Raw genomic sequence first — 24,261 nt, 5'->3', positions numbered from 1 at the left:
CTACTTGTTCGACCACACCACACTAGAAGCTTGGATAAAAGACATTATACTAAAGTTTGCACCCTGGAATAAACTCACAAACGTCCATTAATGTTAATTTTCTAGACATCGATCTTAATCTTCCATCATAATCTATTTAACATAATATTATCGTAACGGAACCCAGATTGCTTATCCTAGGACGTACTATAAACGTTTTAGAATTTAAGATTCATATTCATATCAAACATAATTGAAAATGTATTATACCAGCTTAACCATATTCTTGTGAAGGAAGAAAGGTAACCAGCAGGTAGTAAGTAAGTATTTCAGGTTATTTAAGTAACTTTTCACATCCATTATCAAAGTAAGTTAACGTTTTGACAACTATGATATCCTGCGTCAGGTTCCTCATGTCATAAATTTACACCTGAAAAAAGGCCCATTTATTTAATTTTCTTTGTTCCCAATGCTTCATTGCAGTTATTTTATTTTTAAAGTTGAGGTAACTATGTATTTTTGTAATTTTAGTGCATTATTAAAATGGCAATAAAAATTATTGAAATAGTCAAAAACCCTGGTATTGTAATTAAAAATACAACTTACAAATCTTAAATACTGCAGATAACGTTTTGTCGAATAGATATTCCCTCAACAAAGATCTTTAAGGGTCTTCCAGGTATAATGGAGCACGAAAGGTCAAGATTGGAATATACTCTTCTTAAACCAATTTAAACAATAAAGAAATATATAATCTGTTTTATTATCTTAAATTAAAGGTAAAAAATCGTAATGTTATGATTAAAGACATTTATTGGACTGTAATGGTTGTAAGTTTGTACAAAAATGTGACTTATGCTATATATAATCTATTTATTATATCTTAATTAAGATTTGCATTTACAAAGTTTCTTTATCTGATGCTAGTCTATTTTATGGTAGTTGACTTGCTTTTAAACATTTTTAATTTTTTTTTTAATTTACAAAATGAAAACAATTCCTTCTATTTAGCAAGTCCTAATGTTGTTAAATAGTTGTTTAGAACAAATTACAGGCGCAAATTTGGGTTTGTAGACCGAACGTAATTGAGAAGTTCATCGGAGTCTTCGCAGACGACAGGCTTCTCGTGGTAGCAAGCTACGTCATGCCATGCGATACCATCGTTGTACACGTTGTTAAGGATGGCCAGGCAAGACTCACTTGTACCTATAAAAAAAGTTAAAGAATGCAATATTCGAGTCAGCTTACGTAAGAAAATAGTATATAAAGGTAGTAATAATATTTTCGAAATGTTCAATCTAAACCCTATTGATTGTTAAATTCAATAAAGTAGTGGGGCCTGACAATTTATTGTCCTACGTAATTAAAGGAATGATAGAATTTTTAAGGAACGGCACTTTTTAGTCGTCTAACTCTGCATTATATATTTTTCTATTAAAGGCAAATCAGAACTTCCAATGCTCTTAAAACATCTCTAATTTTGCTAACTAAGAGGAGCAAGTATAGTAAAGCATTGTCTTTCTCTTTATTCAATGTCTGTTGTATGTTTATAATGCATAGGTTTATCTGTACTCAAGAAAGAAATTTGCATATGCATTTTTAAGAAAAAGATCTCCATCCAAGTCCTTTAATTCTTAAGTTAAATTATAAGTTTTTTTTAATATTACACAATTCGTTGCAGCATGCTTTACAAAAAAACATCAAGTGGATGTTGCCTAGAGTGACTTCACTAAATCTTTTGATCGGGTCTCATAGCACAGTACTTTATGACAAAAGTTGCAATACCAGTATGGCTTTAATGATTCAATGGACGATATTTCTAATTCTGACTTAAGTAACAAACAGCAAAATCTTGTAATCAAAGGGTATTGCAAAGTTATTTCTTTGCAACATCCGGTGTTATCAAGGATCTAACCATGGACCACTTTTGGTTATAAAGGATTTAGTCAATGTAATCAATAAACGCATATAGATTATAATCCAAGAATCCTTAGAGAAACAAAATGCCAATCAAAACTGAAAACATTCAATATCCCGAGTACCTCACAAAATATTTTATTATCTACAGATTTCTTACCGTTGATATCAAACTCAGCATTGTCTGGTTGTCTTTGTTTTTTATGTCCGGTAGAAGACCAGGGGTTGTACCCGAAATTGGCTGGCACCTGGTTCGTGGGCGAGATCTTTTCCCTATTGGCAGACCAGAACCATCCGAGGATGTTCTTCGGTTCCAAGTCGGGACGGTTTTCACAGCCTTTGAAATCGCAAAGTCGGCCGGAAGTCCAGATATATGGTACATCATCTAGAATGATTTTGTGTGTTTAAGTGTTTCAGGTAAATACAATCGGTTTCTCTTGCATTTTAAATAATTTTTTCCCAGATATACCAACTTACAGAAAAAAATCTTAACGCATATATCTTAACAAAACTTTATAATCCATCCACGATATTACTGTACCATTTAAATGATTTATGACCAAAGATGCATAGATAAAATTGTCTTTTGTAATTAAGAAACAAAAAAAAACATTTTATAATCCTATTATTTCATAATGATGAGAAAGCAATAAGTGCGATCTTTGAGAAATATATACTGAATAAAGTTCTCACGAATCTAGGACACAAAAGTGATTCTTATTCTTGCAACACTTTTGGCTCATTTATTTAAAACCGCACAGTATTCTCGGCTATTGTCACGTTTTGTTATAAATATATCCAAGTTAAAGTGCAAATTAGCAATTTTTACGGGAATTTTATAATCGGTATTATGTACTTACTTTGCTGAATGAGTTTAAAGATCATATTGTTTTCCTCTTGGGTCTCCAAAGACACCAAGTCCATACAGTACTCTCTGCATAGATTTCTTCCATCTAACCAGTCAACTTTCCTGTTAGCCAGGGCGGGTACGTGGCCGGTGAAGAAGTAGTTGTGACCCCTGTAGGAGAACTGTTTTGGTCCTCAAAAGTGAAAAAAAGTTATATATGAATAAATATTTAAAAAATCTACATATACGTTATCTGAAATATGGGATTCTCCGGTCTATTTTTATAGTACAAGTGGTATTTCATGGGACCAATCACGAACGTAAATGCTAATTAGCTAAGATCCGTCTACATGCAATTATTATAAACTAAAGATGGATACTTGAGCATCTTCGTGTTAATTTTTTTTTTATGGGAAGGTCACCGCGTTTCAAGGTAAAGACATCATGTGGTTATTTTTTTATTGATCTTAGATCCTTAATAGTGCATTGGCCTTTTAAACTTTTATAGGCGAATTAGTTAAATGTCTTGGAGATTTAACAATGATATGCAACATAAGATATGTATTATAAGGATTTTTTTATTTTAGATATAAGGGATTAGTAGAGGCAAAGAGAAAATAATATGAACTATAATAAAGATCAATGCATTAGGAGTATATGAAGAATTATCGTTAACACCGAGTAATTTGAACTCTGGAACCTCTCTAAAAATTATCAATATTTTTCGAAAAATTAATCTCTACTAAATTGTTATTCTATTTGCGCAATTCTTACTCTGACAAAAGTAGCAATAGCAAATCCAAACTATCTTTCCGGAATTATTTAAACTAAGATGTACCATAGTGAATGCGCCCGATGGAATAAATTGGGCGTTAAGTTTATAAATCTACAATATTACTGAATGAACGTCGCGTAACTCTCAAAGACGGACGATTTCATTTACAAACTGTACCCAATATATCACCATCGCACGAATTTAAAAGATACGAAATATTAAAAATACTTGAATTTCCCGCCAAGCTTTTGACAATTTTGACCATGACATGACAGTAATGAAAATGCCATTAATTGATGAATTAAACCAATTTTTTTGAGCATTATCACGTTACTGATTAGATTAGAGAGTAGATTACATTAAAATAAGGGTAAAGTTACACTACGACCTATAATAGATATTGTATTCCCCTTTCTAATTACTGCCTGATGTTAGTCTCAAGTCAAATTACTTGGTACAATCCTATTGCTTTGGTAAAAGCCAATAATAAAATTGTGACGGCTTTAGTAATGGTATGATTCCTTCTAAAACGTTATAACTACCAAGATGTATGGCACCATTTTCGGCAACGGTTTCGCATGCAGTTACTAGGTCTTGTGGGGGTCTCTTCTTCTTCCCCGCAGAATCTGCATTCACTTTTCTGTTCTAGTTTTAATTTCCTGTGGTGTTCTTGAAGGTAACAGTGCTCTGTAAAAAACCCGTGAGAATACGTAGGTTAATTTTAGTTAAACTTACTAGAACTCTAGATCTTTTTGGATCGATGGTTCCAAGGAATATTTTGGATTGTCTTAGCCCCGGATGATCCGATTATATACTGCAGAAAGGTCCCGGTCCCACAAACTGAGAGCCGGAATACTTGCTTAGCAAAATATTTGCTTCTTTGTTGTGCTGCACGTCTATGTCCCAAAATATTGTAACTATTTTTCTTACCTAGCTCATTAAGTTTCCCTACACAGTCTCTTACTATGTTAGAACTGATTACATGTGAGCTCAGGCTGCTATGGCCGCTTGACTCTCGGTAACGATTGCGATGTTCTGCTTGAAGTATTGTCTGTTCAGGATTAATTGATCACATCTTTCTGTAGTGTGTTTTCTACTTGCGATCGACGCTTTTCTAATGCGAAAGACGCTGGTGTTTACCCAAGCTCTGAGTATTTGGTGCCAGGCCTGAATACTCCAGTTTTGGAACCATCTGTGTATCATTTGATATTATTTGATTTAGGTGATTGGGTGACTTTTCCATTTTTCAAATTACTTTTGCTAGTAATTTTTTTAGTGAAATTTCTTAGAAAGTGATATTTCGCAGTTATATCGTCCTTGGGAAGATCGACCAGGGGAATAGATCTTGTTTGAGATATCCAGGCTCTCTGATCGATATTCTTTCCGTTCGTTCTATCCCTGGCTAATCTAAACAATGTCCTTTTAGCAGCGGCTCCTAGTCTCTACCGCCATATGAAGAGGTTCTAGGTCAACTATAACTTCCAGTGTTCCTGTGTCCCTAAACATATTTTCATAATCCTGTGATGCATACGCATGCGAGTCTTTGCACTTTGTCAAGTTTACGTCTTACTGTGCTTAAATTTGTTAAGTCATGTCACACCACTGCCCTGTAGGTAATTATGGGTTGTTTTACCACCATCTCAGTTTTAACATTCTTAGTTTATCCTCGCTAGGTTTCTACAGATCATAATCATTTAGCGGCTTTATTTACTGTAATTTATAGATGTTTATTCAACTAAGTTTGCTATCCAGTGTTACTCCCAGGTATTTTACTTCATTTGTTGTATATAAACAAGTTGTCCGCCCAGGTAGATAGCATTTGTCTTTTTCACCACCTGGAGGGGATGTATCACTGACGCTAAACTCGTTTTTTGCTATTCTACCCAAGTGAGGAAGAATTTTCTCTTGTTCGTTTTGTAGGAGAACAGGAAAAACTTTATCCACTCTCGGTGACCTGTACGGTTGAAATGTTTATCGCCCACTTCATTCTTTTTGCTGTAAAGATGGATCTTTTATCAATTTGCATGGATCAATTTCCCAGTCCTCTTTTTTTGGAATTGGTGTTTGTGGTGTAAGTACACATCTGGCTTTTTGAGAGCCATTTTTGGGTAGGTGCCTCCCTTAGCCATTGCTTTGTGTAGTCTACTACTATAACGTTACTGATGCTGTTTTGTTTATAAATCAAACTTCGGAACGTTATTCAACTTAGGAAATCTCGCAATCGTTTCTAAACTTTTAATGCCATTTTTGAATTTTTCTTAGTTGTCGAAATCCGTTTAATTGGCAAATTTATATCCTTTTACTACTGTAGTTTTGGCCGCTGGGAAACTTAAAATTGAGATATCTTTGGCGTTGAAGGCAACCACGTCAATTACCCCCGTTCAATTCAAAACGTTCCAAGGTAACGCGACATCCGACGTTCGTAAGCTTTTCATAAATTTACGTTAGATTTTTCAGCTGTCATTACTGTTTTTTATGATCTACCACTCTCTTGGTTAAAAATGAATGTGCTCTAGTTATACTTAGAAAATGTAACGTCAAAATGAAGACATAAAAAAATTGTTTCGAACTGCACCGTCGAGTTTGTAATCTATATCTGAACTACATATACATCCAATACATCCCTCTTAATTCTCTGACGCAAAGGAGCTGCAAATGTCATCGTAAAGCAAACCATTTTTTTATAGCTTTTTCAACAGCGAAAGGATAATGGCGTCCCTAACGTCAAGTCTATAAATTGGTATTTCGACTTGTACCTGCTGTTGAAGAAACCGTATAACTTTATTATAATTTTTCTACGGCGAGAGCTATATGGTTTTTTACGGGAAACTTAGATAGTTTTTTGGCGTTGTAGAACGTCGTTCATTACCTAAACGTTCAACGCTACTAAACAGTTACGTCAAACGAGCAGTTTATGAATGACTGCGGTAAATGTAATATCACAAAACAGATTCACTGACGTTGTGAAATTGAAATGAAAATGAAGTAGAAATCTGCTGTTAATAAAACATTGCATTCTTTCCCAAAACTTTAACAATTAACTAACTGGTTCTAAATTTAGGTAATTCAATTAAACTAGGAATAAGACCTAATTACAATGTCTGGAACAAATTAAATTTAACACTAATTTTTACTTACTGTTAGCGCATTTTTCTGGTACTGGTAGCGACAGGAATCTGCCCGGTCTATTCGATACAGGTCTTTGCTGCGCACTCGCTGGGGTGGCGAGTGCTACGATTACGACGCACGCGCACAACGCCAAGCACGCGAATTTCATCTAAAAACCAAATCAAAAATATTATAATTCATTGTTATAAATCTATGCATAATAAATCAATATGCTACAAATATTTTCTATGAATATTTTTACACAAAGTTCTTTTGATTCGGCAAAGTTCCATCTTCAGTTCTTCATTCTCAGTTTACTGATGAAGACTACAAAGAAATACAGGAGTTCACCCTGTATATTTTGGAGATATTTATCTGCACTTTCTCAATAACAAACTATCCCCAGGGTAACAAGAGAACAAGAGTGAAAGTGGTTTTGACCAATGATGACCACATTTTTTCAATAAAGATATATATGTAGATAAAGACCTTATCTACATAAAGATCCACTTATATAGATTTTATTTTTGTAAGAGAGGCAATTTTATATTGACTTATAAGTGAAATGTAAAAAAATCCACCTTTACAAAGAAACTAAAACTAATATTTGTTAAGATTTTATAGGTTTTCGAGAAAATAACACGCAGATTATAGACATTAGTATTACTTGACAGTGTTGAACGTTACCCAATTTGACATTAAAAGAATAAAAGATGGTAAATATAACTGAGAGCCCGCGATAATGATTATTGAGTACACGTGAAGTAATCACGTATCGTAACGATCAAATTATGATAAATTAAATAAAATGCCGAGCTTTTCCTAAAGATTACCTTTAATCGCGTATTTACACACACAAGGATTAATTTAATAACAGTGTTGCGTCAAAATTGGGCATTTTTCAATATGCGAAAACCCATCGGAAACAGCTTAAATGGGAACTTTATGTGGAATGCACACCGCGCCGTATTAATAATTACCAAATTGTAAAAGTGTATTTTAATTATGATGATGGGTATTACCTACCATTAATAATTTGCTGTATATGTAAAATCCAAAATCATATAAATGCAATGAAAGAGAAATAGGTATATTATATGTATAGGTAGATATGTAATAAGTATTTGTTATTATGTTATTTGGGAAGTGAAAAAAAGGGGCTTCCCACACATAGAGGGTTCAAGATGCTTTTTAGGTCAAAAGTTAACAAATAAATCTGATATATTTTTTGGAAAAAAAAATTCAAAAAAGGAATTTAGAATTGGATTGTTTTTTAAATCCCTTTCATGCGGTCTTCGACCAATTATTTCATTATCTTCACTTACAGTTTTTCATAAAATGAATTAAAAAAAAATTGAATAATTAAAAATTTTAAAAACATATTTTATTACTTTGCGTTGTAAAAAATAATGAAACTTTGCACAAAGGTTGCAATTATTTGCAAATTGCGTTAAAATTTTAGATTTATCATTAAAAATAAATCATTAAATTCAATCTGATATTTGTATAATAAATTTAAAGAAAAATTTATACAAAAATTGAAAATTTGTAACAAAAGTTCTTTTGTTAATAATTTTTTGTGTTCTAAAATTTTTTAAAATAATTTATAGGCTATTTCGCATGTAAGTAACTAAACTACTTATAATAAAACCATCAAATATAATCTCTTAAAAGAGGTACAGCAACCAGTCTTTCTAAGATCATAATTTAATATCTAAATCACAATGCATAATATTTTTTTCTTATAATAAATTCTTAAGCATAACATTTAATAATAAAACAAATAACGAATTATAGAAACAAACAAATTTTTTGTCTTGGTTATTGAAGGACGAAAAAGAAACCATTTGTGAACTTTTATTGACTTTGACCCTATTGTATTCAATTATACTGCACTTCTTGTAGCTTTTATCATTTTATATAAATAAAGATGCTTTTGTGTTAATGGCTTTTTTTGTAAAAAGAAAGTTCTCAATAAGAACTTGACATGTATACAATAGAATAAATTACCTATGAGTCAACCTAACAAATTTTACTATTAAAGATGTCAACACAACGATATCTTTAAGATGTAATCAAATACAAAAGGTATATGAAGCAATACGGTGGATACATAAGCCAATAACTCTTATCATCATGCATGCGAATGCACGACTGTTTGACTTTGGATGGGGTCACAAGTTACTTCGTGATTTGAAATTCATTATTTTTGTTAAGAAAAATCAAAATCAATGCACGTTCAAAAGGATTTTTTTATAAACGCGTAATCTGTTGGCGTGCCATTGTTTTTGCCCTTGAATTTTGGGTGAGTTACTGAATATTCTAATAAGTTAGTTATTATGCATGCACGGGTGGCAAAAATGTGTGTAAGAAATATATAATGCGATCACTTCAATATTTGTTGTTTTAGGTAAATTTTGAGTGAGAAGGGGTACCATACCTATGATAGGGAAAATCCAAACCAGGGATGTTAAAGAAATCTATGTATATTATTAGGATATTAAATAAATCTCAGAAAATTGCTCAGAAATCCAATATTATCAAAATAAACATATCTGGAATGTCCTAAATAATCCTAAAAAAACCTGCACCTTAGGATATTTTTAGATTTTAACTGAAATAGCATTTAAAAAATATTTTAATAACCCAATAATAGGAACAATTGCATAAAAAATTTAAAAAAAAAAACACATTTTTATAAATTAATAATTAAAATATCTCAAAATACAAGTTTTCTAAATCACTTTCTTACATTTAATTTTTTTAGGTTTTTTTTGTGTTTTTTAAACTTGTATGTGTTTTTCTTAAATAATTTTTTATTTAAAACAATTCTTGCCATTTTCTTAATCGACAAAAAATTTTAGGATAAAAAAGTTGACATTTTAATCTTAAAATATATTTAAGATTAAAATGTCATAAAAGCTCAAACTATTTTAATAATTTTCAATAATCTATTTTCTTTATTTTTTATGCATATTATTATTAGATATTTGCGTTTAATTACAATAGGTATTCTCAGAATACACCAGCAATATATTGAACATTTAAACCTTCATGGATCATTTCTTCAATTTAAGCAGGCATTATACAATAAATCGATAAAGTGGATCGTTTTTTATTTTGACCACTACTCAACAACTTTTGCATTTTTGCGTCATACATTATAAAGAAAACGAAGAAAAAAAACTGTGTGTTACTTACGATTTTGCTATTTTATTTCAATTGACTCGCGTTTCACTCACATCTAATTAAACGTTCAATTGGTTAAAGTAAAACCTGATCGTCTACTACTAAAGCTCTCATAATTCAGCGAGCTACCTACATTTGAAAAAGTTACGTAACAGAAAAAAGAAACAAGTTGGCGGCATTAAGTGATTAACTCAAAGTCATTTATAGGAACATTATTGGCGGAATGAAGATATACTTGTTAATAATTACGAAGAATTTCAGTGTTTTTTTTCCTTTTAAACGATAGTTAACTTATTAGCATTTTTTCACAGGCTTGTTAAATGGCAGGTGATAAAACAAATTTACTTTATTACTTATATAGTTTCGCCGTATTATAATATCTACGATGGTCGTAAAGTATTCAGGTTATTAACGTATATAGAAATAGATAAAAAAGATTTTTAAAATAAAAGGTTAAAGCCATCAAGTTTTTTTGCAAGCGTGTGTAAAGTTTGGAAAATAAAAGGTTGAATACAACAAATATTTCTGTTTTTGGTTGCCACTTATTAATTTTTTTTAAGAGGCATTTTTGACATAAATAAAAATACATTTTTCCTAATATGGCAACATTCTTGAGCATTTTCTTAATACATAAATCTCCCCACTCTTAACTTCGTGCAAAGAAGCCGCCTCGAGCAGTGTTGCCATTTTTCTTTTGATCCTTTTGTGCATACTGGGTATTTCATATTGAGTAGTCCAACCTGCAGTATTTTTAATATACAGGATGTTAAACTTTTACAAAATAATCGGAATTTTATTGATTGCTTTATGTTTAATTAAGTTCTTTATATGAAATGAAATTTTTAATAAATATTACAGTGGCGGTACGAGTCGTAAACTGGTCAACATTTGTCGGAAAAATATGATGCAATGACATTTTTTATGTTTTTAATTATTTATACTAGATTAGGCAATACGCCATAAAAGGTTTGTTCTCAATTGAATTGCTCTATATGACAAAAAGCGCATAAAATATTATTAAAAAATGTTAAAATACTATTTATACTTTTATTTCATATAGCAAAATGTTTAAAAAAATCGTTTTTACTTGTATAGCACAGTGGTAATTAAGAAACTGTTTTTTTTTGTTAATAATTGATCAAAAAATATATAAATAAATACAAATTTTTTATTTATATGACTATTAAGCTTAATCACAAATTATATAAACCAAGTTTCATTAAAACTTTTGAACATCCCGTACTATCAAAATAAGCCTTGATATACGATAAACAAAATAAATAAGACGTGCATTTACATTAACTGTATTAAAATTATAAACAAATTAACGTAATTATACACAATTCACTGGACAAGTGTTAATCGTTTTCTTAACGTCAATTTAAAATTCTAACGAAATATTGATACATATTTTAATATTTTTCCAAATATTCGCAGCGTTCTAATACATAGAATAGTTTTTCATGATTGTACATGATTTATTACTCGATTTTTAAAAACAGGGAGTTTTCCTAGATATTGCCTCAATCGATTTCTGAATTTCTTAAAAGGTTCTTCCTTCTTTTTACATAGGAATTATGGGTTTTCTTACAACTTTTTATGTACGAATAAATTTTTCGGTTTTAAGTAAATTTGGTAGGTATGTAGAAAATTCAGAGATAAGTATGAATCAGTTTCCTACAATTTTTTTTTTTAATTGAATGTTTGAGATAGAACCTAATTTTGTACATAAAATGTTTCGAAGCATAAATCGGTTTTTCTTGCATATTTTTATGTACATATCAAATTATCTAACCAAGAAATAGTTTTTTTGGAATTCTTTAAAATATTTTTCACAAATAATTTCATTTTTGACATATGTATGATGGATAAAATCAAGTCATCGAACTAGATGTTACTGAAACGTATTATCTACATATTCTGCGAATATAAGCCTTGTAAAGTACTTTTAGATAGAAGATTCTTATTTGAATCTTCAAATCATTTTTAAAAGATATTTTAAAAATATACAATGGGGTTAAAAAATACACTAAAAAACATATGAAAACACTAGAATTATGTATAATTAAAATTCCCAAAGTTTCATAATATAAATTTGTCCTATGAAATTGGGAGTATTCACTGACTGTTATAGTATCCCAGGAATATACATAATATTTATACGATATTAAAAAATTAATATTAGGAGTCTTATTAAATACATTTTATTTATACATAAAATCTAAAAGTATGAAAATTTTATTAAAATCAAAGCTAGTATTTAAATAAAAATAAATGAATCAGATAGTGTAACTGGACAACGACTAGGAAAATCAAATTATATCGAATTAAAAATTAGTAATAAATTTTCATTATAATTGCCACAATCATGTAGTTTCTTAGGGACCACCATGTATTAATCTTGATTTGGCTTAAATTATTAAAATGAGAGGACCAAACCAATACTTAGAAGTATCCATGTGAGACTTAAATTTTCCACAATCCTCACCAGTTTAAAATTCTCAACTTTAAAGTACAAAATTTATTAAAATGTACCTAAGCTGGACCCAATAGTGCAGCTTTAACCACTTTTCATCGAATTTAATTTTTTGTGTACATTTTTTTGCACCCAAAACAGCATAATCGCATAAAATTTCTTCTTTCTCGATGCACCACCGATCAATAGTAGAGAAAAAGATGGTCACAACAAAAAACTTACCGTACCGTAGGTTTATAATCCAAAAGGCGCGTTAAAATATAGAAAGTACTAAACACACCCACTCATAAAAAGTGTCACACACACGTGACCGTGGTTATGTAATCCTTACCTTCTTGGATGGTAACACAACACAAAATCCAACAGCGAGAGTGAGAGTCATCTTTATATCTTCTGGTTAAGATCCTTCTGTTGCTTCTTGTTGGGGGAACACCGTGCAACACGCATATTGGTCGAGTGAGTCTACGGTGATCGCTATGTAGCACGTTTTAATTTTTTTTTAAATTATTTTGATAAAAATATATTATAGGCACGTCTGGTTATAATGGAACATCCTTTTTTTAGTTTGGAAATCTGTAGAATGTATGCCACACGAAGTTGTAAATAATTTTTCTCATCTCAATAAAATATTTTGAAGATCTTCAAACCAAAAATAATTTTGGCCCGAAAAAAAATTTGTTTAAACAACTACAACTACCTATAGAACAAACTTTCGGCTCTTTGTCTGTTGTTGGACTGCTTGAATCCTGCGGTTATTAGTTTTTTTTTAAGTTCAACTCCTTGGAAGTCTTTTTACTTTCAAAAAATCTTAATTGCAAAGAAGGCAAATTATTATTTTTTTAAATTTAATCAGTCTTAAAATTCAATCAATGGTGAGTACGAATCAACCTCAACTTGAAATTTTAAATAAATTGCAGTTATTTCTTCATTAGTTTTTGACATTTCTATGAGCTCCTGCGATCAATTTAATCCTACTGAAGGCTAAAAATCATCTTTTTCTTACGATTTTCAAGAATGATAATTAAGAAATACCATAATGAAATTATTGTTTACAATCAATCCTGTAGATAGGTATGAAAAAATGTTCAAAATACTATAGTTTCCATTACAACTCATATCAGATTTTTTTATGAAATTTTCTTCTCAAAATTCACAAGACGCTTTAAAGAAGCTTTTTTTTAATGCTGACACAAAGTATTTAATAATTAAGACAAATCAGTCATAAATAGGTACATGTTTCTAAAGTTAAAAAATCATAATAATGGATCAGTAATTTAAATGTAAAGCTCTAATATAGAGCAGAGTTGTAAATAGTAGCATTTATTTGTGTGAAGTGCATTTCTATTTTTAAAGTAACCTCCCATTTCTCCCAATGCCTCCAAAACCCATATTTTCCTAATTTTGATAGAAGAATTCTTGCGTCTTGGAGATCTGCGAATTTCTCAAGAGCATACTTATTTTGGTCTATTTCACATGTATCCTTGTGACGTCCCTTCTTGTAGATATGGTGTGATTCTTGCATTTTTTAACAGTTTAGGAAATGTTCTGCTCACTTTTCCTAAATGATTTTTATTAATTTAAATTTCTGTCAGGCATGAAACATTTTAAATTAGCATAAAATTATTTAAATTTGGCCAATTCTCAGGTTTCTTTTTTACGTGAAGTCTTGGTTCATTTTTATAATATCCTCCTTTTTCTTGAAAAATAAATATTTTATCTTTCCAGGTTAAAAACTGTTTATTGTTTAGGCATAAATACCCTTTCGGATCCAAGTATAGGTTATTGATAGTAGTAATCCTATAAAAAAATAATATTAAAATAATTTTCCAGTTAAAAATCAATGTTAAAGACGTCTATCATACAGTATGTAAATGTAAAAGATACTGGAAATGCCCTGAAGAACTGTATAATTTATGATAATTGACATATAAATCGCTAATTTTTACTTCATAAAATGTAAAAGAAACCACATCATTTATCTTTTATTCATAAAGAATATATATTTTACTTGTAAGGAATAAATTTACAGATAAATTATATTTTTTTAAATAAGTATTTGTATAAGGAAAAGATCGGATTTCTAATGCACAGTGTTTTCGGAATCAGTTTAGTAACTTTGATTTTAATTAAATTAATTAAATTCTACGCTTGTTGCAATATTTTCAAAACATTTATGTCAAAATGTCAAAGCATGACGTACAAAGAATGTATTCACATTTTTAAAATACTTTCACATATTTGCATCCAAATTACTTTGACATTAATTTATATCGATTTTAGCAAATTTGGAACGGTATTGCACCTAATCCGGCAGTATTCTTTAAAATATCAAATTGTAACAGTTCGTTCCTCTGGTATTTTTTGATCTGACTGGCGAAGTAACCCGAAAAATATTTCCTTTTGTTTGTCATTTTATTACTTCCTTTTAAAATTTCCTATGAAATCAATGAATAATACCAATTTACGTCATATTACCGGTATATAGACAAGAAATATTTACGTTTTGGGAGTGCAAAAATAATAGTTTTTCCTTAAGGCAAGATGAGACCGCAAGGTCGTGAAACAATCAATAGATCATAATATAATTGTTATTTTACTTTAGTATTCATCAAGCCTAGTAATTATTTCACCTTGATTTTTGTCATTATTTGTGTATGTAAGTATGTGCTCGGTGCACACACACATGTTTACCCTTGCATTCATCAGGATGTCTATAGAGAAAATTGCGGTCTAACATTTCATCTTTGATAAATGGATCTATTATTGGTTATAGTTCAAGGGACAAGTATTTTTAACTCAGGTATAATCATAATTATTATCATATTAAGAATAGTTATAGAAATAATAGGTATTACAAACGGTTTTCCATATATAACCATACTTAGTTATTAGGATTTAAACTGTTAAGTAAATAAAGAATTGATTGGTTTCGTGCATGATATTGAAGCCATTTTCTAAACAACAGCCATGTTACAAACTATTCTTCTTGAGCATAATCCCAGTACATGCTAAGAAGAGATTAGAGTCTTCTCATGCATAATGGCAAAAAGACTATCAGAACATTCCATTCCCATTTATAGGAAGTTATCACAAATGTTCTCAAGGATACGTATATAGACATATATTTTTTGAATGATTATCACTTTTAGAATTGCATTTTTTATATACATATTTTTGTCATGTCATTAGCATCTGATTAGAGGAATATTTAGCACTATGAATCATAATTTGAAATATCCCCATATTTTAGTTATTTTACTGTACTTACATATATTTGCATTTAGGTAAGTCCCGATTGACATGAAATAAAAAATATATCACGTTTCATTTTTCTAGTGCCTCAGACAAATACAAATTAAAATACATGACAATGGAACAAAACTTGGATTTACAAAAACTTAAAACTACATAATTAAGACAATAGGTCAATAATAATATGCAAGAACGGACTACTTCTTCAACTTAGAATTTTGAGTTTATTATCCATATAGTGGACCAATCATAAAACACAATTTTCTCTTTGTTTTTGATCATAACTGGATGGACAATAACTTTTTTCGGCTATCTATTGTTCAAGAAGATTTAAAAAGTTTATTAGACATTTTCAAAAATTTGTAAAACTTTTCAAAATTTTTTGGCAGTTACAACAAAATACTCATTGTCCCAGGAAGAAGTGAAAAAGTATAATTACCATAAGAACCTTTCTTAGGAAATTACAAATATTCTTGAGAATATTTTTGATCACTAGCTCTATATTTTTAATAATTATATTATATATTTTTATAATTTATTTCGTTCTTCATACATATATTGAACATATAAGACAACTTGTGTTTGAACTTAATTAAATGGAAATATATTTGTTTAATATATTTTATTGTAAATTTCTTTACTGTTCTTAAACTTACTTTGAAAAAATAAAATTTATATTTATTACGCCTTTTTAAAGTGATCCAAATATCTGTAAAAGACATTTTATAAACATACAATTTGCTCTCTAATGATATTCTATAAATGTCTTTAAAACGTTTGACAAATCATGTTCTTTGAAGCAAATTTTAAAAAAATTGCTAAATAAGGATAACCCTGTAGTAAAAATTTGCTTAGAGAAGAATTTTATCAGCCATTATGGTTGTCCTTATAGCATTAACTTTTTTTTGGTACAAACACGTTCCTCGACACGTTCCTCGTCGTATTTAACTTTTTTCAGATTAGCATAAGACAATAAATAAAATATTGAATTTATTTTTTACCCAAAAAACCTGTTAATACACGGATGTTTAGATAAAAAATATATACAAATATATTCCCCTGCGATTTTCGTGATTAAGAAACTCGTGATCGTGATGCAAACAGTTTGAAGATGAACGTAGAACATCAGTATAGGTCCTTGACTGCTTTAGCTGATTATTTAAGTGGTTTTTATTTAAAACTAAAATTATAATGGGCAACGCGTAAACTTGACCGCATTTTACACCGCGTCAAGATGGCAAGGATCCTACCATAATAGTTACAAAAAAATAAATAAGAGACCGACAATGGTTGATATTTGTATTGCCGCCCCTATCGTCAAAATCGTGTCTTTTTTTTAAAAGCGAGATTATTAATGGTTTAATTATCGGCAATAAAAGAGCATGAGATGCAAAACGAGCGGAAAATGTCGATCTGGATTACTCGATTAACCTTTTGGTGTTTTGATAAAAAGAACGAAGAACGAACCCATCGAATCGTCCGACTGACATTGGACTCCTATTAGCGAAAGTCAAACGATGGCAAGGCCACGATTTATTTTAGCCTTATCAGGAGTTTATAGCTTTTTTGTTAAAAGTTCAGTGGGTGAACTAGATTAATTACAATATGTTGGATCATCATTCGTCACTCTTAAAAAGTCATCAAAAGCATATATCCTTGATACGTAAATTAACATCTGCTAGATGATCAATATTATAACATTTACATTACAATTATTACACCTGCATGGTTACAATACTTAATTGTTTAAATCGCAATGAGAAAAACACTATAGGCGTTCTCTGATTAACATGAACAGACTAAATGCTTAATTAAAAGTCATTGTTAGTTAGCTCTTATCAAGATTATTCTAATGGTAAATTTCTACTACTTCATGGATTTTATTTTAAATTAAACAGAACTAGAGATGATTTTTGCTCAAATTAAACTGAGTATCTTAAAGATTGCCTTACTGATGTCATTGACTGTTGTTCTTTTGTTTGTTCTTATAGTATTTTTAATTATTTGTGTCTCTGGTGTGCTTAATTGCAAGGTGTGATTTCATTAATTAATTTGTAAATGTGGTTTTGTCTTCTAAACAAAGCAGGATTTGTAAGGAAAAGTTTTTTTTAAACGCGTTTACAAAATGTAGCTAACGGTAAAAATTTTAAATTATCACTTTTGGAAAGCAAGATTTGGAAAAAAATAATGAAATATGTAAATTCCGCGCGTAGCATGCCCAAGCAGATTAATAGGACTGAAACAGAAATTTTAAATTATAGTTTCAGTTAATCAATTAATGATGTTTTTATTAAAATACTCAATAAAATTTCAACAAATAGTGCCCATTTTTGGGCTCGAAAACGAGGTCAAGAAATGACTTTTTCCCAGTTTTAAAAGTGCTTTCATTTTCTTAGTTCTGCCCGAATCCCGTTATAACCTGGTATTTTCGTCATGTAGATGATGGGAACAAGCCGCTGGTATTGTTAATTAGATTTTGAAAAACATTAATTTTCCTATTTCTACTCGTATTTTGGTTCTGTTGGACTAACAACTAAAAGGACGGAATACACATGGATGTCCTAAACCAGTAATCAGATGTCCAAAATTGGCTATCCATTCGATATCCATTTTTTGTACTTTACAAATTTAAAAATAGTGACTGTTCCAGCACAGTACATTTTCCAAAATTTATGTTATATTAAGAAGAATATTTACTTATCTAAAACTCACGAACATTCTCATAGTTATGAAACTAGAAACAGACATGGCATAATTCCCGCATATTGAATGTAAAAACAATGAAAAACCAGTTCAGGATTTTGAGCAAATAATTAAAAATGTTCTGATTGAAAAATTTTGAAGCTATAAGCTTTAATTTTAAGTAATATTTTCTATTTTTATTTTATCTTAGAATATGTGTAATGAAGGCTTCCTAACATGCTGGAGCAGAGAATTGATAAACTTTAAGCCAAAAAAGCTCTCTGGATCTTATAAGGCGAAGATAATTGATAAATAAGTTGTTCTTGTCCCTAGTAGGGTATCCTGATGAGTTTTAAAAAGCTGCACTTTCTGCTTGACAAACATTAGACATCGTAGGATGTAAAAACTTGGAAATGTTAATATCCCAAGTCTTATAAAAGTCTGACGACAGCTCTCTGTCGACGTCCTTTGTTAATTAAAAATCTAAAAGGACTCTATGAAGATGACCCCATTGTAATATTGCATAATCTGGCTCATGTATGAATTCGGCAGAAAAATGGAATTTGATGGAAGGGAAATAAAAATCTGGCTACCATTTATTTCAACTATACATGGTTTAAGAACACGGTTTTCGAACGCAATACGCACGGGCGGAATAAAAATTCTTCATGGAAAATCTGCTTAAGCGGAATAAAAATCCGTTGTTTGTGTCGGATCAACTGTTCATGTTCATAGGAGTGAAACGTTAGTTGCCTATTAACAACAGCACAGCTGTTCATGGAATATTAATCACTTTCTCCAACCAAAAGTAAACAAACCTCTAGAGATAATAACACCCATTTTTATTATGTTTAAAATACACCTTAAAGTCTGTTATTACACTAATAACGCAACAAAACAATGAACCAAACCCAAACGAGAAAAACTCGCTTGAAAAAACCATGGAAGAAAGTACTGTACGAAAAACAAGACTATCCAGATAACTACACAGACCAAAACATCTTTCTTAAAGATCTTAAGAAAAATATATACTTGAGAGAAGTGACCTTAATAGAAGCTTGCATTGGAGCTAACAGGGTGCTACAAGAGTTTTGTGCCATCGTTCTTTTTTCAATCATTTACATTTATATTGTAAATCAGCAAGTCGAGTCATGGATTGTATTATATGGAATGAGCAGCATCAGTTTCCTGGGGTTTGTGTTTTATAGGGTTTACTTTCAAAGTAAGTACTTATGGACATAAAATTTTAATTAAAATCGGGTCAGAAAATCTTCACTACATATTTATTGTTACTAAAAGACTTTATGGATAAAGTCTATGCATATGCTAACCTAAACATAATTTTCCCTTTTCCTATAATTGACAGTAGCTCAGATTGATTTGGTTCTAAGGCTGTACATTTGAATATGTACTCTTCCATCTAGAAAAAACTTATGTATATGGTTGCATTTAATTTTATACATACTAAAAGAGATTTATTAACTTTTTGTTAGAGAACACCACTTTTATGCAAGTTTACAGTCAGAAGCTGCATTAAAGTGATACATAAGAGCGCGAGGTGTATATCATATCAAATTATGAAGCAATATTGTGTCTTTTCTTAGGATTTCCTTTAAGTTTTCCTATCTAAAAACCAGAAATATTTAGCACACAAAACACATAATTCTTCCAAAAGGCTATTAAGTCAGAGAGCAAAAAAGCAGAAGAGCATCATATGCATAAATATTTTATTTTATTTATTTATCTATGAAATACATTTACATTGTAATCATAAAAATACACTAAGTTACATCCAAGTTTAGTTAAAAGCATCACACACCATATGACTCAATATAAAACCAAATCACAGTAAGCAAAGTAAATCATTTAATAATGTAGCCACAAATTACTAACAAGACTATGATTGAAGAATGAAGAATTTATAAAATTTGTTTGAGTTTTTGCTTAAAAGTACTAAATTTAGAGTCAAACAGATTTATTTGTCATTGCATTCCATAGTGGGGTAAAATGGTATTACAAAGGTTTCACACTGTATGATAGAACAAGAACTGAGGATAGTCTATAGCAGCAAAATGTATTACTTTATGTAGAAAACATAAATCATAACTGACTGACACTCACTGACAATTATATTCATCTCTGTGATAAACACTTCTAAATGTAGCAGCTCTCAAAAAAGTAGTATAGACTTTTTACTATACTGCAATATTGTTTTAAAAAGGAACCAATAAAGCATTCTAAGAACCTATAGAAGATTTTATAAACCTCTAAATGAAATCAAGCACCTTCACTGTCCTATTTGTTACATAATCAATGTTGATCTCAAATGATAATTTTGAGTCCATTGAGATTCCAAAGTCCAAAACTTCTGTTTTAGAGCCAATTGGAAGTTTTTTTATTGAGTAAAAAGTTTGTAGGTCTTCTCGGCCTTGAAAAAGTAATTTTATGGCACTTATGAATATTATATTCACATTTCGTAAAATAAAATTGTAATTTTAAAAGAACATATAAGTTGAAGACATTTCTCAATAAAATGAGAGATTTTATGCATAATATTTTGTATATGTAATTATAAACCTTAAGCAGGTTTTTTAATGACTATTTTCCTACCTGAGTTTTTACACAATGGCTTGCTTTTGATTTAAATATGTAGCATTAAGAGCAACTTTTAAACTCTATTTTTTTCCAGGTTGTTCAAAGAACTACGGCATAGGATATGACATCCGAACAATCCTGACATTCATAGCCTTCGGCCAGTTATTTTCCCCAGTGCTGCACACCTTAACAGATACCATAAGCACAGATACAATCCACACAATGGCCTTCCTAATGCTCCTGATCCATCTTATATTCTTCGATTTTGAAGTGCCCGCAGCTTTAGTGTCCAGAAGTCTTTCCCTCAGCGCCGCTATATTCGCCTCGATCTGCTTGGCTTCCAGATTATCATCGGCGTCGGAAGCATTTGTGCTATTAACGGTTTCAACGCAAATTTTTGTGTTATCACCCATTTTGAGGAAAGAACTGCACCATCCAGTGATATTGACTGTGATTTTATTAATATTGGATGTTTATTTTTTGAAAATTCTTTCAAACTTATTAGCAGTGCTTTTTGTTGCTTGTGTAGTATTGATAAATTTCATATGCCCGATGCTATTTGTTAAGTATCAGAAGTATAAGGACAATATTTATGGACCCTGGGATGAAGCAGTTGTCAAGGATATTGATAAAGTTGTGTATTAGTTTAATCAAATGAATATTGAATTTTCTTGTTAACCCTTAGGGAAAATCCCAGTTTTACTAACCTCGGTCGGGGTTTGTAAACAGTTTTATTATTTTCATATAGAAAATACTTAGTGTCAGACAAAAGTTTGAAGCTCTAGTCTTTTAGTAGATAACAGGGTTTTTTTGCATTTGCACCTTACTTATAGGGGCTGTCACAAAACAGTGGTTTAAACAAAAGGTGTTTAGATTCTCCACAATTTCTTACAAAAAAAAATGTATAGCGGGTTTAAACAAGACCTATTAGCCGGCCATATATTTTCATAAACCCGAATTTCACATATATTTTTTCCAGCCGATTACATACCGTCGCCTTGCACATATAGGGGCGTATCTGAAATATTTGTATTTTACAGGAAAAGCATTTTAAGATGTTGGCTCAAGAGAAACTCTCGCTGTGAGAAAACGGTTTGGAATTTGCGGCTTAAATTTTGTGCTCATGTGGGCATCTATGATTAGAACAATTTGCTATTACGAAATTTTAGATAAGTTTGCCAGTTTTTCCAAAAATCAAAAAAAGATTGAGATTTTGTGTGCTGTAATCGAATTGTTTTAAAAAAGTTACGCCCTTTGCAAAATAACAACAACCCATGGTAATCAAACTTTTATTTGAAAAATTAAACATTTATTAAGTTTCAAATTAACCTCGTACTTCAAAGAAATGAAAAGTGGAAATCCTGGCCTGGCCTTAAAAAAAATTCTTATCGCAAAAAAATAAACGTAGGTTCCTTAACACTATCAGCTTTATAAGAATAAGTAAACATTTTTGTTAATGTCTTAACTTAAAAAATATATCATAATAAACCAAAAGTAAAAAACTCTAACAAAAAAACTAAACTGTTTATAACATAAAACCGATAAAAATAGGGACTTATTCATGTGGAAGAGTAAAGATCTGTAAAATGACACATGCTCCTGAGATCGAATTACAGGAGTTTCTCCACTGCACAAAGAAATTAGGTCCTGATATTTTAGACATGTTACCTTTGGTCGTTCATTGTTAAGTTCTCCGAGGGAAAAATGATCTATGTTTGTTTTCTTCAATGTGAGGCTTCTATAATGTTCATCACAGTGAGACACTTTAAAAAAATATTATCTGAACTTTCCTTTTCAACTTTAATTTCAAAGATTTCTGTCGAGTTGATTTGGTTTCTGTCATCATCTTGGCGTATGCTTAAAACTCTTAAATCTTTCGACAAGCCTTTAAAATCTATGAAATCGGAAAAATTCATTGGAATTACATTATAGGGATTTTTAGCCCTAGTTAGTCTAAAAATCGGAATCAACTGAGATGGAACAAATATGTTTCCTGAACGCGAAATGGCAGTACTTATGGACTGAGTCCCCTTCACTTTGACCATGAAAGGGCTCAAAAAATCGAAGACGAATTTGCCTAATGTTCTTGCTGCTTCTTACAAAATATAGTAACATTATAGCGACTATGGAATTTTTATTTTGGCCGCTACAGCCATCGGCAAATAAATCTGCAGATTTAACCTCTTTTTCATCGTAATGCATCAAAAATTTGTAGATACATGTTGATATTTCCGATGAGCCTCTTTTGCTGTCAATTTCACTCCATATATAGCAAAAACATTCCTTAGATGCCAAATTGTATAATGTAAAGTTGTAAGCTGCTAGACGTCTCTTATAAAACACGACACTTTCGTTTGTTTTTGGCAAATAAATGACTTGTTGTAAATCAAACACTGCACAAAAAGGAATTATCATCAATAGATTTATCTTTACTTTCTTGTTTTATTTTTCTAATTTTTTCTTTGTTCTTAATGTGAATTTCTATCTAAGATACGCCTTTTTGTCTGCTGTTTTAAAATGACTTGATGAGATACGCCTAAACAGTTTGCGTGCATAACCCAGGCAATAAATTATATTGAGTTACACCCTTTTGAGAGCAGCTAGAATACACCAAATTTGTCAACCTCCGGGCGAAATCCAAAAAAATTCAAATTATGAGTTACGCCCCTTTGTATGCAAGGCGACGATATGCGTGTAGTGTATTAGCAGTGGGGAAAATACTCGATAAGATGTTTCTCTATCTAAGTCGGTACATTCATGGGCAACTGGATTCACTGTCCGTTGGAAAACGGATTATAATAGTTTTTAACTAGGGAAGATGGTAAATGCGAAATTTTTAATTGATTGAAGGAAGCCTCAGTATTGATCAAAAAATTTGACTGTGAAGGAGTCTTGACGTACTATGCTGCCTAACAGTGCCAACTGTTGGAGACTGTCTGTCATAAATTAGCTAATTAATTAACTTCATTATGCAGGTGAGTGTTATCAGTTTGACTTTTGCAGAAACTGTTTTACCAAGAATCTTACTGCATTAAGATGGGTCTGCTCGTGTTTTAGCAAGCATCAACTTTTTTTACTGTGTAACTATATTGCATTATACTAAATTTAAATAGTTAAAATAGTTTTCATGGATGTATCACACAGATTCATCGTTGAAATGTGATACTGCTTAAAAAGGCAATTTAAAGAATTATTTAAATCTGGTATAAAACACTATAGTTGCCATAGGCTAAGAGACAAAACGTCGTATTATGTTTTCATCATTTCAACAGATTTTTAAAATTTTTGAAAACATTTTTTCTTAAACATTTCGATAAGCATTAAATTATGCAACTTTGCCGCAATTTATCCGTCTTTTACAATGCTCACCCTCAAATTTGGAACGTCCTTTATATCAGACATTTTCCTAGATTGGGTCGATTTCTAAGACTAGCGGTTATT

General features: G+C 30.6%; 2 protein-coding genes and 1 long non-coding RNA gene across 5 annotated transcripts in view; 2 read left to right on the top strand and 1 right to left on the bottom strand.

Annotated features, from left to right (window-relative positions):
• Nucleotides 1-774: 774 nt before the first annotated feature.
• Nucleotides 775-12,748, bottom strand: LOC126743582 (uncharacterized). 3 transcript variants are annotated; one of them, XM_050450737.1, is made up of 5 exons: nucleotides 12,623-12,748; nucleotides 6,657-6,795; nucleotides 2,757-2,936; nucleotides 2,057-2,281; nucleotides 775-1,185 (listed from the first exon to the last, which is right to left on the bottom strand). In XM_050450737.1, exons 1-5 carry the CDS (start codon nucleotides 12,671-12,673, stop codon nucleotides 1,028-1,030), a joined length of 753 nt encoding a protein of 250 aa, XP_050306694.1. In that variant the 5' UTR covers nucleotides 12,674-12,748; the 3' UTR covers nucleotides 775-1,027. The 3 variants fall into 3 exon arrangements, with proteins under 3 accessions (XP_050306694.1, XP_050306697.1, XP_050306695.1); XM_050450740.1 differs by having other exon boundaries at nucleotides 12,514-12,650; XM_050450738.1 differs by lacking the exon at nucleotides 12,623-12,748 and adding an exon at nucleotides 9,828-9,984.
• Nucleotides 8,657-24,261, top strand: part of LOC126743583 (uncharacterized) — a 23,624-nt gene continuing 8,019 nt past the window's right edge. Inside the window, exon 1 of the long non-coding RNA XR_007662928.1 lies at nucleotides 8,657-8,931. This is a non-coding gene — a long non-coding RNA (uncharacterized LOC126743583). The remainder of the gene's footprint in view (nucleotides 8,932-24,261) is intronic.
• On the top strand, nucleotides 18,984-21,479 carry LOC126743581 (phosphatidylinositol N-acetylglucosaminyltransferase subunit C). The gene is made up of 2 exons (XM_050450736.1): nucleotides 18,984-19,447; nucleotides 20,915-21,479. The coding sequence occupies exons 1-2, from the start codon at nucleotides 19,126-19,128 to the stop codon at nucleotides 21,463-21,465; spliced, it is 873 nt and encodes a 290-aa protein (XP_050306693.1). The 5' UTR covers nucleotides 18,984-19,125; the 3' UTR covers nucleotides 21,466-21,479.

This window comes from Anthonomus grandis, chromosome 13 (genome assembly GCF_022605725.1).
Source record: "Anthonomus grandis grandis chromosome 13, icAntGran1.3, whole genome shotgun sequence".
In the NCBI taxonomy this organism is placed as follows: Eukaryota; Metazoa; Arthropoda; class Insecta; order Coleoptera; family Curculionidae; genus Anthonomus; species Anthonomus grandis.
This window is presented reverse-complemented; position numbering and strand designations above follow the sequence as displayed.